The sequence below is a fragment of the Nerophis lumbriciformis genome, linkage group LG39 (assembly GCF_033978685.3).
Source record: "Nerophis lumbriciformis linkage group LG39, RoL_Nlum_v2.1, whole genome shotgun sequence".
Classification (NCBI taxonomy): Eukaryota; Metazoa; Chordata; class Actinopteri; order Syngnathiformes; family Syngnathidae; genus Nerophis; species Nerophis lumbriciformis.
In genome coordinates, this window is record NC_084586.2 from 11006907 (window position 1) to 11020000 (window position 13094).

A 13094-nucleotide genomic window follows, 5' to 3' on the forward strand; every position below is an offset into this window, starting at 1 on the left:
ACTTTAACCTCTAAAGGGTTAGTGGCCACATGTGTGGACAGCACCTTTTAGCTCTTATTTCCAAAATTGTGTACACTACTGAATTGGGGTCTTATGGCCGCATATGTGGACACTTATACTGCCATCTAGTGGTGTCAGAAGAGTAGAACATACAATAGAATTTGGAAAAAAAAGTGTAAAAATAAAAATTTGCATGTCACTTCACATGAAGTACACGTTTGTGTACTTATGGACTAAGTACATCATATCAAAAGATGATTTTTAGTTTTTATTCTAATTAGGGTCCATAAAGCCCAAATAGCAAAGAGAAATTAAAAAAAAGCATGTAAACAAACAGCTTGGGCCTTAAGAGGTTAATAATCTATTTTCTACCACTTGTCCTTAATAATGTTGACAAAATAATATAATGATAAATGACACAATATGTTACTGCATATGTCAGCAGCTAAATTAGGAGCCTTTGTTTGCTTACTTACTAATAAAAGACAAGTTGTCTTGTATGTTCACTATTTTATTTAAGGACTAAATTACAATAATAAACATATGTTTAATGTACCTTAAGATTTTTTGTTAAAAACAAAGCCAATAATGACATTTTTGTGGTCCCCTTTATATAGAAAAGTACTGAAAAGTACCAAAATACATTTTGGTACCGGTACCAAAATATTGGTACCGGGACAACCCTAGTCTGTAGGTGTCATTTCAAGATCAATAGGGTTCTTAACCCCTTGCTTTTACATACAGGCGTACTCTGTGAGGGTATGAATAAGACTGGTAGAGAAGTGTGAATGCAGTGTGGACCTTTGACTACTTTAACCTCTAAAGGCTGAGTGGCCACATGTGTGGACAGCACCTTTTAGCTCTTACTTCCAAAATTGTGTACACTACTGAATTGGGGTCTTATGGCCGCATATGTGGACACTTATTCTGCCATCTGGTGGTGTCCGAAGAACATACAATAGAATTTGGAAGAAAAAAAAAGTGTAAAAATAAAAATTAGCATGTCACTACACATGAAGTACACATTTGTGTACTTATGGACTAAGTACATCATATCAAAAGATGATTTTTAGTTTTTATTCTAATTAGGGTCCAATAAGCCCAAATAGCAAAGAGAAATATAAAAAAAGCATGTAAACAAACAGCTTGGGCCTTAAGAGCTTAATAATCTATTTTCTACCACTTGTCCTTAATAATGTTGACAAAATAATATAATGATAAATGACACAATATGTTACTGCATATGTCAGCAGCTAAAGTAGGAGCCTTTGTTTGCTTACTTACTAATAAAAGACAAGTTGTCTTGTATGTTCACTATTTTATTTAAGGACTAAATTACAATAATAAACATATGTTTAATGTACCTTAAGATTTTTTGTTAAAAACAAAGCCAATAATGACATTTTTTGTGGTCCCCTTTATTTAGAAAAGTACTGAAAAGTACCAAAATACATTTTGGTACCGGTACTAAAATATTGGTATCGGGACAACCATAGTCTGTAGGTGTCATTTCAAGATCAATAGGGTTCTTAACCCCTTGCTTTTACATACAGGCGTACTCTGTGAGGGTATGAATAAGATTGGTAGAGAAGCATGAGTGCAGTGTGGACCTTTGACTACTTTAACCTCTAAAGGCTTAGTGGCCACATGTGTGGACAGCACCTTTTAGCTCTTATTTCCAAAATTGTGTACACTACTGAATTGGGGTCTTATGGCCGCATATGTGGACACTTATACTGCCATCTAGTGGTGTCAGAAGAGTAGAACATACAATAGAATTTGGAAAAAAAAGTGTAAAAATAAAAATTAGCATGTCACTACACATGAAGTACACGTTTGTGTACTTATGGACTAAGTACATCATATAAAAAGATGATTTTTAGTTTTTATTCTAATTAGGGTCCAATAAGCCCAAATAGGAAAAAGAAATTAAAAAAAAGCATGTCAACAAACAACTTGGGTCTTAAGAGGTTAATATCAACAGAGTACTCCATAGTGCCAGTCAAAAGTTTGGAGACACTCTCCCATATTCCTGACTGACAGGGCGTCTCCTCACTCCTGACTGCTGCTGTACATTTGCATTAAAGCATGCCGATGATGGTTCAAGCATCTCCAGCTGGCACTGATTTCACTTTGGATCTCACTTAAAATAAATTTTTGGGATCGCCGCCAATGAAGAAAACAACGTGAACGCTTATCAGCGTCAGCGCAGCCAAGCCGAGCGGAGCAAAACTTCGGGTATTTAACGCCACTTGTGGCAAACCGCACTTTAAGACAAAACAACAACAATGCACACGCGTAGAATTTGAATCCGCCACCCTGCTTTGTGAGGAAACGCCACACAGACGACGGTTTTCTATTGACGAGCGCTGGGAAATCCTCGCCGGGGCCGCTTTTTGCCGTCTTTTGATAGGATTAAGCTTTGTATGCTTTCCACTCGGCGGTGACGCCGCCACCAACAGGCTCAGGACGGCGCTAGAGAAAGTCAAACCGAGAGAGAGCTCGTCTCTCTCTAAATCGGTGTTTTTCAACCTTTTTTGAGCCGAGGCACATTTTTTGCGTTGAAAAAATCCGGAGGCACACCACCAGCAGCGATCATTAAAAAACGAAACTCAGTTGACAGTAAAAAGTCGTTGTCGCAATTGTTGGATATGACTTTAAAGGCCTACTGAAACCCACTACTACCGACCACGCAGTCTGATAGTTTATATATCAATGATGAAATCTTAACATTGCAACACATGCCAATACGGCCGGGTTAGCTTACTAAAGTGCAATTTTAAATTTCGCGCGAAATATCCTGCTGAAAACGTCTCGGTATGATGACGCCTGCGCGTGACTTCACGGATTCTAGAGGACATTTTGGGACAGCATGGTGGCCAGCTACTAAGTCGTCTGTTTTCATCGCAAAATTCCACAGTATTCTGGACATCTGTGTTGGTGAATCTTTTGCAATTTGTTCAATGAACAATGGAGACAGCAAAGAAGAAAGCTGTAGGTGGGAAGCGGTGTATTGCGGCAAGTGTTGTGCCGGATAACGCACCCCCGCCGTAGAATGCACCCCCTGACTGTTGTGCCGGATAACACAGCCGGTGTTTCATTGTTTACATTCCCGGAAGATGACAGTCAAGCTTTACCATTGGCCTGTGGAGAACTGGGACAACAGAGACTCTTACCAGGAGGACTTTGAGTTGGATACGCAGACGCGGTACCGTGAGTACGCATGCAGCTGCGGCTTCCAAACATTTGATCGCTTGCCCGTACGTGCGTGCCGCTATGTGCATGTCACGTACGTAACTTTGGGGACCTTGGGGAAATATATGTGCTGTATGAACTTTGGGGAGGTGAACGGTACTTTGGGCTGTGGGATTGAGTGTGTTGTGCAGGTGTTTGAGTTGTATTGGCGGGTTATATGGACGGGAGGGGGGAGGTGTTTGTTATGCGGGATTAATTTGTGGCATATTAAATATAAGCCTGGTTGTGTTGTGGCTAATAGAGTATATATATGTCTTGTGTTTATTTACTGTTTTAGTCATTCCCAGCTGAATATCAGGTCCCACCCGCCTCTCACAGCATCTTCCCTATCTGAATCGCTCCCACTGCCCTCTAGTCCTTCACTCTCACTTTCCTCATCCACAAATCTTTCATCCTTGCTCAAATTAATGGGGAAATCGTCGCTTTCTCGGTCCGAATCGCTCTCGCTGCTGGTGGCCATGATTGTAAACAATGTGCGGATGTGAGGAGCTCCACAACCTGTGACGTCACGCTACTCGTCTGCTACTTCCATGTACAGGCAAGGCTTTTTTTATCAGCGACCAAAAGTTGCGAACTTTATCGTCGATGTTCTCTACTAAATCCTTTCAGCAAAAATATGGCAATATCGCGAAATGATCAAGTATGACACATAGAATGGACCTGCTATCCCTTTTTCAATAAGAAAATCGCATTTCAGTAGGCCTTTAAACCATAACCAAGCATGCATCACTGTAGCTCTTGTCTCAAAGTAGGTGTACTGTCACCACCTGTCACATCACGCCGTGACTTATTTAGAGTTTTTTGCTGTTTTCCTGTGTGTAGTGTTTTAGTTCTTGCCTTGCGCTCCTATTTTGGTGGCTTTTTCTGTTTTTTTTGTATTTTCCTGTAGCAGTTTCATGTCTTCCTTTGAGCGATATTTCCCGCATCTACTTTGTTTTAGCAATCAAGAATATTTCAGTTGTTTTTATCCTTCTTTGTGGGGACGTTGTCGATTGTCATGTCATGTTCGGATGTGCATTGTGGACGCCGTCTCAGCTCCACAGTAAGTCTTTGCTGTCGTCCAGCATTCTTTTTTTGTTTACTTTGTAGCCAGTTCGGTTTTAATTTCGTTCTGCATAGCCTTCCCTAAGCTTCAATGCCTTTTCTTAGGGGCACTTACCTTTTGTTTATTTTTGGTTTAAGCATTAGATACCTTTTTTACCTGCACTCTGCCTCCCGCTGTTTCCAACATCTACAAAGCAATTAGCTACCGGCTGCCACCTACTGATATGGAAGAGTATTACACGGTTACTCTGCCGAGCTCTAGACAGCACCGACATTCAACAACAACACATAATTTGCAGACTATAATTACTGGTTTGCAAAAAATATTTTTAACCCAAATAGGTGAAATTAGATAATCTCCCACGGCACACCAGACTGTATCTCACGGCACACTAGTGTGCCGCGGCACAGTGGTTGAAAAACACTGTTCTAAATGAAGCGGCAGTGCCGATCATACCTGCGGTTCATTCCGGGTCAGCGCCGACAAGAAGAAGCGCTCTGGGTTCAGTCATCCATCACCCCCCCAAACATCAATGCACACAGACAGGAATGTCGAGAGCATAGGTGTCAAAGTCGCTTTCACTGAGGGCCACATCGCAGTTACAGTCGTGGTCAAAAGTTTACTTGTAAAGAACATAATGTCATGGCTGTCTTGAGTTTCCAATCATTTCTACAACTCTTATTTTTTTGTGATGGAGTGATTGGAGCACATACTTGTTGGTCACCAAAAAACATTCATGAAGTTTGGTTCTTTTATGAATTTATTATGGGTCTATTGAAAATGTGAGCAAATCAGCTGGGTCAAAAGTATACATACCACAGAATTTTCCTTATCTTTGTCCATGTGATGTCAGATGAAACAAAAAATGTAGCTGTTTGGCCACAATACCCAGCAATATGTTTGGAGGAGAAAAGGTGAGGCCTTTAATCCCAGGAACACCATGCCTACCGCCAAGCATGGTGGTGGTAGTATTATGCTCTGGGCCTGTTTTGCTGCCAATGGAACTGGTGCTTTACAGGGAGTAAATTGTCAGGACTGGGACTATGGCGTGGTTTGTTCTCCCGTGGTGCAAATGAACATTTGGACCAGACATGGCGTGAAGGTGAAGACATGATTTATTTAAACACTATAACTACAAAAAGAACAAACTAAAGGTGCGCACAAGGCGGAAGTACAAACTTGACCAATGAAACCAATACTTGCACGTGGGCAAAAAACTAAGGACATGAACAAAAGTCGCTAACTGTGGCATGAATAGAAACAACTTACTTGGACATGGCATGAAGTGCGCAGAGGTAAACAAAGTGTGAAGCAGAGAGTCAGGGGTATGATGTCGCCAGGGAGACTTCCTGGCAACAATGGGTTTAAATAATAGTGACATGATTAAAGACAGGTGCGTGAGTTGTGAGGGCAGGTGAAAACTAATGGGTTGCTATGGTGACAAACAAGAGTGCACAATGAGTCCAAACGTGGAACAGGTGAAACTAATGGGTAATCATCAGAGGTGGGTAGAGTAGCCAGAAATTGTACTCAAGTAAGAGTACTGTTACTTTAGAGATTTATTACTCAAGTAAAAGTAATGAGTAGTCACCCAAATATTTACTTGAGTAAAAGTAAAAAGTATGTTGTGAAAAAACTACTCAAGTACTGAGTAACTGATGAGTAACATACACACACATATCATATATATATATTGATATATACAGTATATCATTTATATTTATTTATTTTGCCGTTTTTGTTTACATGTTAAAGGTGTTTTAATGAATATACATGCATGTTTAACACATATAGATTCCTTTCTTTCATGTTGACAAGAATATAAGTTGGTGTATTACCTGATTCTGATGACTTGCATTGATTGTAATCAGACAGCAGTGCTTAACGTCCACGTTTTCAAATGCAGGAGAAAAAAAGTTCCTCCTTTCTGTCTAATACCACATGAAAGTGGTTGGTTTTTTGGCATCTTATTTGTCCAGCTTCCATATTCGTTTTCACACACTTTACAAGAAATACATTGGCGGCAAACTCCGTAGCTTGCTAGCTTGTTTGCGCTGGCTTTCGGAGACTCTTATTTTGAAAGCGCAGGCGCGATGGAGCGGCACTTTTATTGTGAAGACAGGAACTGTGCAGTCAGTCTTTAGGTCTTGTGACGGGATGTACGTTTGAAATAAAAAAGTGTCTTTTTTCCTTCACACTTTTGATTGATTGATTGAAACTTGTATTAGTAGATTGCACAGTACAGTACATATTCCGTACAATTGACCACTAAATGGTAACACCCCAATAAGTTTTTCAACTTGTTTAAGTCAGGTCATGTGACCGCCTTGCTCTGTTTGATTGGTCCAACGTCACCAGTGACTGCATCTGATTGGTGGATCGGAGTCAAACGTCACTAGCGACTGCATTTTATTGGTGGAACGGAGTGAAACGTCACCAGTAACGCAGGCACTTTGAAGGTCTGTCTGACAGACCAAAACAAACAAAGCGTGCATTAACAGATCGATAAAAATTAGTAGCGAGTAGCGAGCTGAATGTAGATAAAAGTAGCGGAGTAAAAGTAGCGTTTCTTCTCTATAAATATACTCAAACAAAAGTAAAAGTAAGTTGCATTAAAACTACTCTTAGAAGTACAATTTATCCCAAAAATTACTCAAGTAGATGTAACGGAGTAAATGTAGCGCGTTACTACCCACCTCTGGTAATCATGGAAACAAGACAAGGGAGTGAAAAGCCAGAAACTAAAGAGTCCAATAACTAAACAAAACATGACTACAACAAAACATGATTACACAGACATGACATAAATGGGACAATGAAAAAGGAGGATTACCTCCAAATTCTTCAGGACAACTTAAAATCATTAGCCCGGAGTTTGGGTCTTGGGCGCAACAGGACAATGACCCCAAACACACGTCAAAAGTGGTAAAGGAATGGCTAAATCAGGCTAGAATGACAGTTTTAGAATGGCCTTCTCAAAGTCCTGTGTGAACAATGCTGAAGAAACAAGTCCATGTCAGAAAATCAACAAATTTAGCTGAACTGCACCAATTTTGTCAAGAGGAGTGGTCAAAAATTCAACCAGAAACTTGTGGATGGCTACCAAAAGCGCCTTATTGCAGTGAAACTTGCCAAGGGACATGTAAGCAAATATTAACATTGCTGTATGTATACTTTTGACTCAGCAGATTTGCTCACATTTTCAGTAGACCCATAATGAATTCATAAAATAACCAAACTTCATGAAAGTATGTTGGTCACAACATAAGAGTTGTAGAAATGACTGGAAACTCAAGACAGCCATGACATTATGTTTACAAGTGTATGTAAACTTTTGACCACGACTGTATGTTTGCCCCCAGTATTAAAATTGCGTAATACTATTATTACACAATTTTAATACTATTATTAAAATTGTGTAATAATAGTATTCTAACAGTGAATACTATTATTACACAATTTTAATGCATTTTATTAGTAGATGTTTTTAAAAAAACAAAATGTAAAAAAAAATATGTTAAGTTGCAAAAATGTCACCTCAAAATGTAGTGTATATTACTGTAAATTGAAAAACAGTAGTGCTGTTGTTATGGTAAAAAAAAAAAAGGCAGCTCAGTTGCCAGAATTTTACTGTAAAATTTACATTTGTTTTTTACTGTAAATAAAGAAAAAAATGCAATTTTACCGTGAAATTTTGGCACCTGACCTGCCGGTTTGTTTGTTTTCACCGCAAATCAACAACTGTAGATTTTTCGGTGTATTACTGTAAATGCCAAAATGGCACCAGTTTATTACAGTAAAAAAAAATTTTTTTTAAAGTACTGTTTTGTTTTTTTCATTTAGAGAAAAATGCTATAAAAACCACCGTAAATTTCACAATTTTACCATGAAATCTATTGCTACTTTTACATTGCACAATTTGATGGATAACTTGCTTTGAAATCATTATTATTAGTATTTATTTCTATTTAAAAAATGGTTTGAATGTTATATTTTTGCATAATTAGACAATAAACCTCTAAAGGCTTAGTGGCCACATGCGTGGACAGCACCTTTTAGCTCTTTTTTCCAAAATTGTGTACACTACTGAATTGGGGTCTTATGGCTGCTTATGTGGACACTTATACTGCCATCTGGTGGTGTCAGAAGAGTATAACATACAATGGAATTTGGAAAAAAAAGGGTAAAAATAAGAATTAGCATGTCACTAAACATGAAGTACACGTTTGTGTACTTATGGACTAAGTACATCATATCAAAAGATGATTCTTAGTTTTTATTCTAATTAGGGTCCAATAAGCCCAAATAGCAAAGAGAAATAAAAAAAAGCATGTAAACAAACAGCTTACATATATTTTTTTAAGAAAGAATACGTTTAGTAAGAAAAGTTACAGTACTTTATTGATACATATTATTTCCAGGCTTTCGATGACCAAATAAAATGAAGAGGCGGGCCAAATCTGGGCCCCCGGGCCTTGAGTTTGACACCTGTGGTCTAGAGGATCCCGAGTGGATGTGGAAGCAGGACACTCCAGATCTCAAACAGTATCTCCCTGCAACTTGAGGAAATGTGCATGGCGCTGCAATGTTTGGCTTTTTATTCAAATGAGCACTTGAGTTCACCTCTGCTAAACTGATCTGCGGCTTTTCTTTAGGTTTTAGGGATAACATCCGAGAGAGAAAATACTGGATTTGTTGAAAAATGTGTGTCCCTGATGGCTCTGTGGTGTTGTAGCCTTTAGTCAAAGGTGCCGTGTTATGCACAAGTTACTTTTTAATGATGTTCTACCAGTAATGTATGTACATTAGGTCTGTTTATGAGCACCGAGGTCTTGGGGATAGGAGTGGTCTTAGGCCAATACTTATGCTTTTAGTTACAAGCAAAAAAAAAAGTGAGTTACAAGTTTCCCCACCGCTAGTTGGCGTGGCGAATGTCACTGTCAGATCTGACCAAAACATCCAGTCTTACTCACTAGGGTTAGCTTACGGAAAAATCCACATAACTTAGTTTTTCTAACAAATTGAACTGAGAAAGTGAGTAATGCCAGCCAAGGTTTATTAAAATAATATCCAAACGGTGGATATTTATCCATGAAAATATTTAGATGCTGCTGATGGTGTGTTTGACGTAGATACCAAAGAAGTCCGCTCTCCAAAGTACAAACCCTGTTTCCATATGAGTTGGGAAATTGTGTTAGATGTAAATATAAACGGAATACAATGATTTGCAAATCCTTTTCAACCCATATTCAGTTGAATGCACTACAAAGACAAGATATTTGATGTTCAAACTCATAAACTTTATTTTTTATTTGCAAATAATAATTAACTTAGAATTTCATGGCTGCAACACGTGCCAAAGTAGTTGGGAAAGGGAATGTTCACCACTGTGTTACATCACCTTTTCTTTTAACAACACTCAATAAACAATTGGGAACTGAGGAAACTAATTGTTGAAGCTTTGAAAGTGGAATTCTTTCCCATTCTTGTTTTATGTAGAGCTTCAGTCGTTCAACAGTCCGGGGTCTCCGCTGTCGTATTTTACGCTTCATAATGCGCCACACATTTTCGATGGGAGACAGGTCTGGACTGCAGGCGGGGCCAGGAAAGTACCCGCACTCTTTTTATACGAAGCCACGCTGTTGTAACACATGCTGAATGTGGCTTGGCATTGTCTTGCTGAAATAAGCAGGGGCGTCCATGAAAAAGACGGCGCTTAGATGGCAGCATATGTTGTTCCAAAACCTGTATGTACCTTTCAGCAATAATGGTGCCTTCACAGATGTGTAAGTTACCCATGCCTTGGGCACTAATGCACCCCCATACCATCACAGATGCTGGCTTTTGAACTTAGCGTCGATAACAGTCTGGATGGTTCGCTTCCCCTTTGGTCCGGATGACACGATGGCGAATATTTCCAAAAAAAATTTGAAATGTAGACTCGTCAGACCACAGAACACTTTTCCACTTTGCATGAGTCCATCTTAGATGATCTTGGGCCCAGAGAAGCCGGCGGCGTTTCTGGGTGTTGTTGATAAATGGCTTTCGCTTTGCATAGTAGAGCTTTAACTTGCACTTACAGATGTAGCGAAGAACTGTATTTAGTGACAGTGGTTTTCTGAAGTGTTCCTGAGCCCTTGTGGTGATATCCTTTAGAGATTGATGTAGTTTTTTGATACAGTGCCGTCTGAGGGATCGAAGGTCACGGTCATTTGTTGGTTTCCGGCCATGCCGCTTACGTGGAGTGATTTCTCCAGATTCTCTGAACCTTTTGATGATATTATGGACCGTAGATGTTGAAATCCCTAAATTTCTTGCAATTGCACTTTGAGAAACGTTGTTCTTAAACTGTTTGACTTTTTGCTCACGCAGTTGTGGACAAAGGGGTGTACCTCGCCCCATCCTTTCTTGTGAAAGACTGAGCATTTTTTGGGAAGCTGTTTTTATACCCAATCATGGCAACCACCTGTTCCCAATTAGCCTGCACACCTGCGGGATGTTCCAAATAAGTGTTTGATGAGCATTCCTCAACTTTATCAGTATTTATTGCCACCTTTCCCAACTTCTTTGTCACGTGTTGCTGGCATCAAATTCTAAAGTTAATGATTCTTTGCAAAAAAAAATGTTTATCAGTTTGAACATCAAATATGTTGTTTTTGTAGCATATTCAACGGAATATGGGTTGAAAATGATTTGCGTTTATATTTACATCTAACACAATTTCCCAACTCATATGGAAACGGGGTTTGTACAAAACCCAAAACCAGTGAAGTTGGCACGTTGTGTAAATGGTAAATAAAAACAGAATACAATGATTTGCAAATCTTTTTCAACTTATATTCAATTGAATAGACTGCAAAGAACCAAGAAACTATTTTTTTTTGTTGCAAATAATCGTTAATTTAGAATTTAATGGCAGCAACAGGGGCATTTTTACCACTGTGTTACATGGCCTTTCCTTTTAACAACACTCAGTAAACGTTTGGGAACTGATGAGACCAATTTTTGAAGCTTTTTAGTCAGAATTCTTTCCCATTCTTGCTTGATGTACAGCTTAAGTTGTTCAACAGTCCGGGGGTCTCCGTTGTGGTATTTTAGGCTTCATAATGCGCCACACATTTTCAATGGGAGACAGGTCTGGACTACAGGCAGGCCAGTCTAGTACCCGCACTCTCTTATTACAAAGCCACGCTGTTGTAACACATGGCTTGGCATTGTGTTGCTGAAATAAGCAGGGGCGTCCATGATAACGTTGCTTGGACGGCAGACGACAGATGCTGGCTTTTGAACTTTTGTGCCTATAACAATCCTATAACAATCCGGATGTTCCAAATAAGTGTTGCAGGCATCAAACTCCAAATGAGCTAATATTTGCAAAAAATAACACATTTTTACCAGTTCGAACATTAAATATCTTGTCTTTGCAGTCTATTCAATTGAATATAAGTTGAAAAGGATTTGCAAATCATTGTATTCTGTTTTTATTTACCATTTATACAACGTGCCAACTTCACTGCTTTTGGGGTTTGTAGATGTACATTATTATTACATTACTTCTTAAAATTACTGTAGTTGTTTGTAATATATTGTATTGTTTTTTCATACAATATTTCTCATCTAAAAGTTAGTTTTTCTTTTAAAAAGGCCTGTCACATGTTAAAATTGTGTTGTTTTTGAAGGGACACGCACCAGTTAAATTGATATCAATTGGATTCCACGGGTGACACTGTTTTGTCACAGAACCAATTAAACTGGTATCCCGGTGTACCAGTGTAGGCGTGGCCAAACACGGCTCATTAGCATTAAAGCTGCAGACGCACAACACGGCGTGCAATGATTGTATTCCAGCTCCATGTTGGCAAACACACTCAGAACCTCATAGATTCATTTAAAAGTTGACTAAACCAACTTGTGGTTTTTTTCCTCACCTGGGACTGGATCTGGTGGATCGGTTTCCAGTCTTGTCCGACCAGCTGAAGAGGTACTGTGGTCTGGTAGTGTTTCAGTTTGGCAGTGGGTCTGTGTTGAACGCTGGGACTCCCTGTGGAGGAAGAACAGACGAAAAGGTCTGCATCTGTTATTTGAAATTAGAGTTGAAAACTGTATCACGATATCGGTTGATTTTAATAATTATTGATTTTTTTTTTTTATGAAAAAACATGGAAAACACTCAATTAGAGATGGCCGATAATACCGGACTGCCGATATTATCGGTCGATAAATGCATTAAAATGTAAAATCGGAAATTATCGGTAGCGGTTTCAAAATTATCGGTATCGGTTTCGAAAAGTAAAATGTATAACTTTTTAGAACGCCGCTGTGTACACGGACGTAGGGAGAAGTACAGAGCTCCAATAAACCTTAAAGGCACTGCCTTTGCGTGCCGGCCCAGTCACATAATATATATGGCTTTTCTCACACACAAGTGAATGCAACGCATTCTTGGTCAACAGCCATACAGGTCACACTGAGGGTGGCCGTATAAACAACTTTAACACTGTTACAAATATGCGCCACACTGTGAACCCACACCAAACAAGAATGACAAACACATTTCGGGAGAACATCCGCACCGTAACACAACATAAACACAACAGAACAAATACCCAGAAGCCCTTGAAGCACTAACTCTTCCGGGATGCTACAATATACAGCCCCGCTACCACCAACCCCCCTAATCTCCCGAATTCGGAGGTCTCAAGGTTGGCAAGTATGCTCTAGTATACTTTGGACTGAAGCTGTGTGCCTTCATTGTTTTTGTAGCTGTTGTTTTGAGGCATGTTTAAAAAAAAGT

General features: G+C 39.2%; 1 protein-coding gene across 1 annotated transcript in view; it reads right to left on the reverse strand.

Moving 5' to 3' along the window:
* Positions 1-13094, reverse strand: part of LOC133577920 (disintegrin and metalloproteinase domain-containing protein 12-like) — a 234090-nt gene that overhangs the window by 161779 nt on the left and 59217 nt on the right. Inside the window, exon 2 of the mRNA XM_061932053.1 lies at positions 12229-12341. Coding sequence (XP_061788037.1) covers positions 12229-12341 — 113 coding nt within the window. The remainder of the gene's footprint in view (positions 1-12228; positions 12342-13094) is intronic.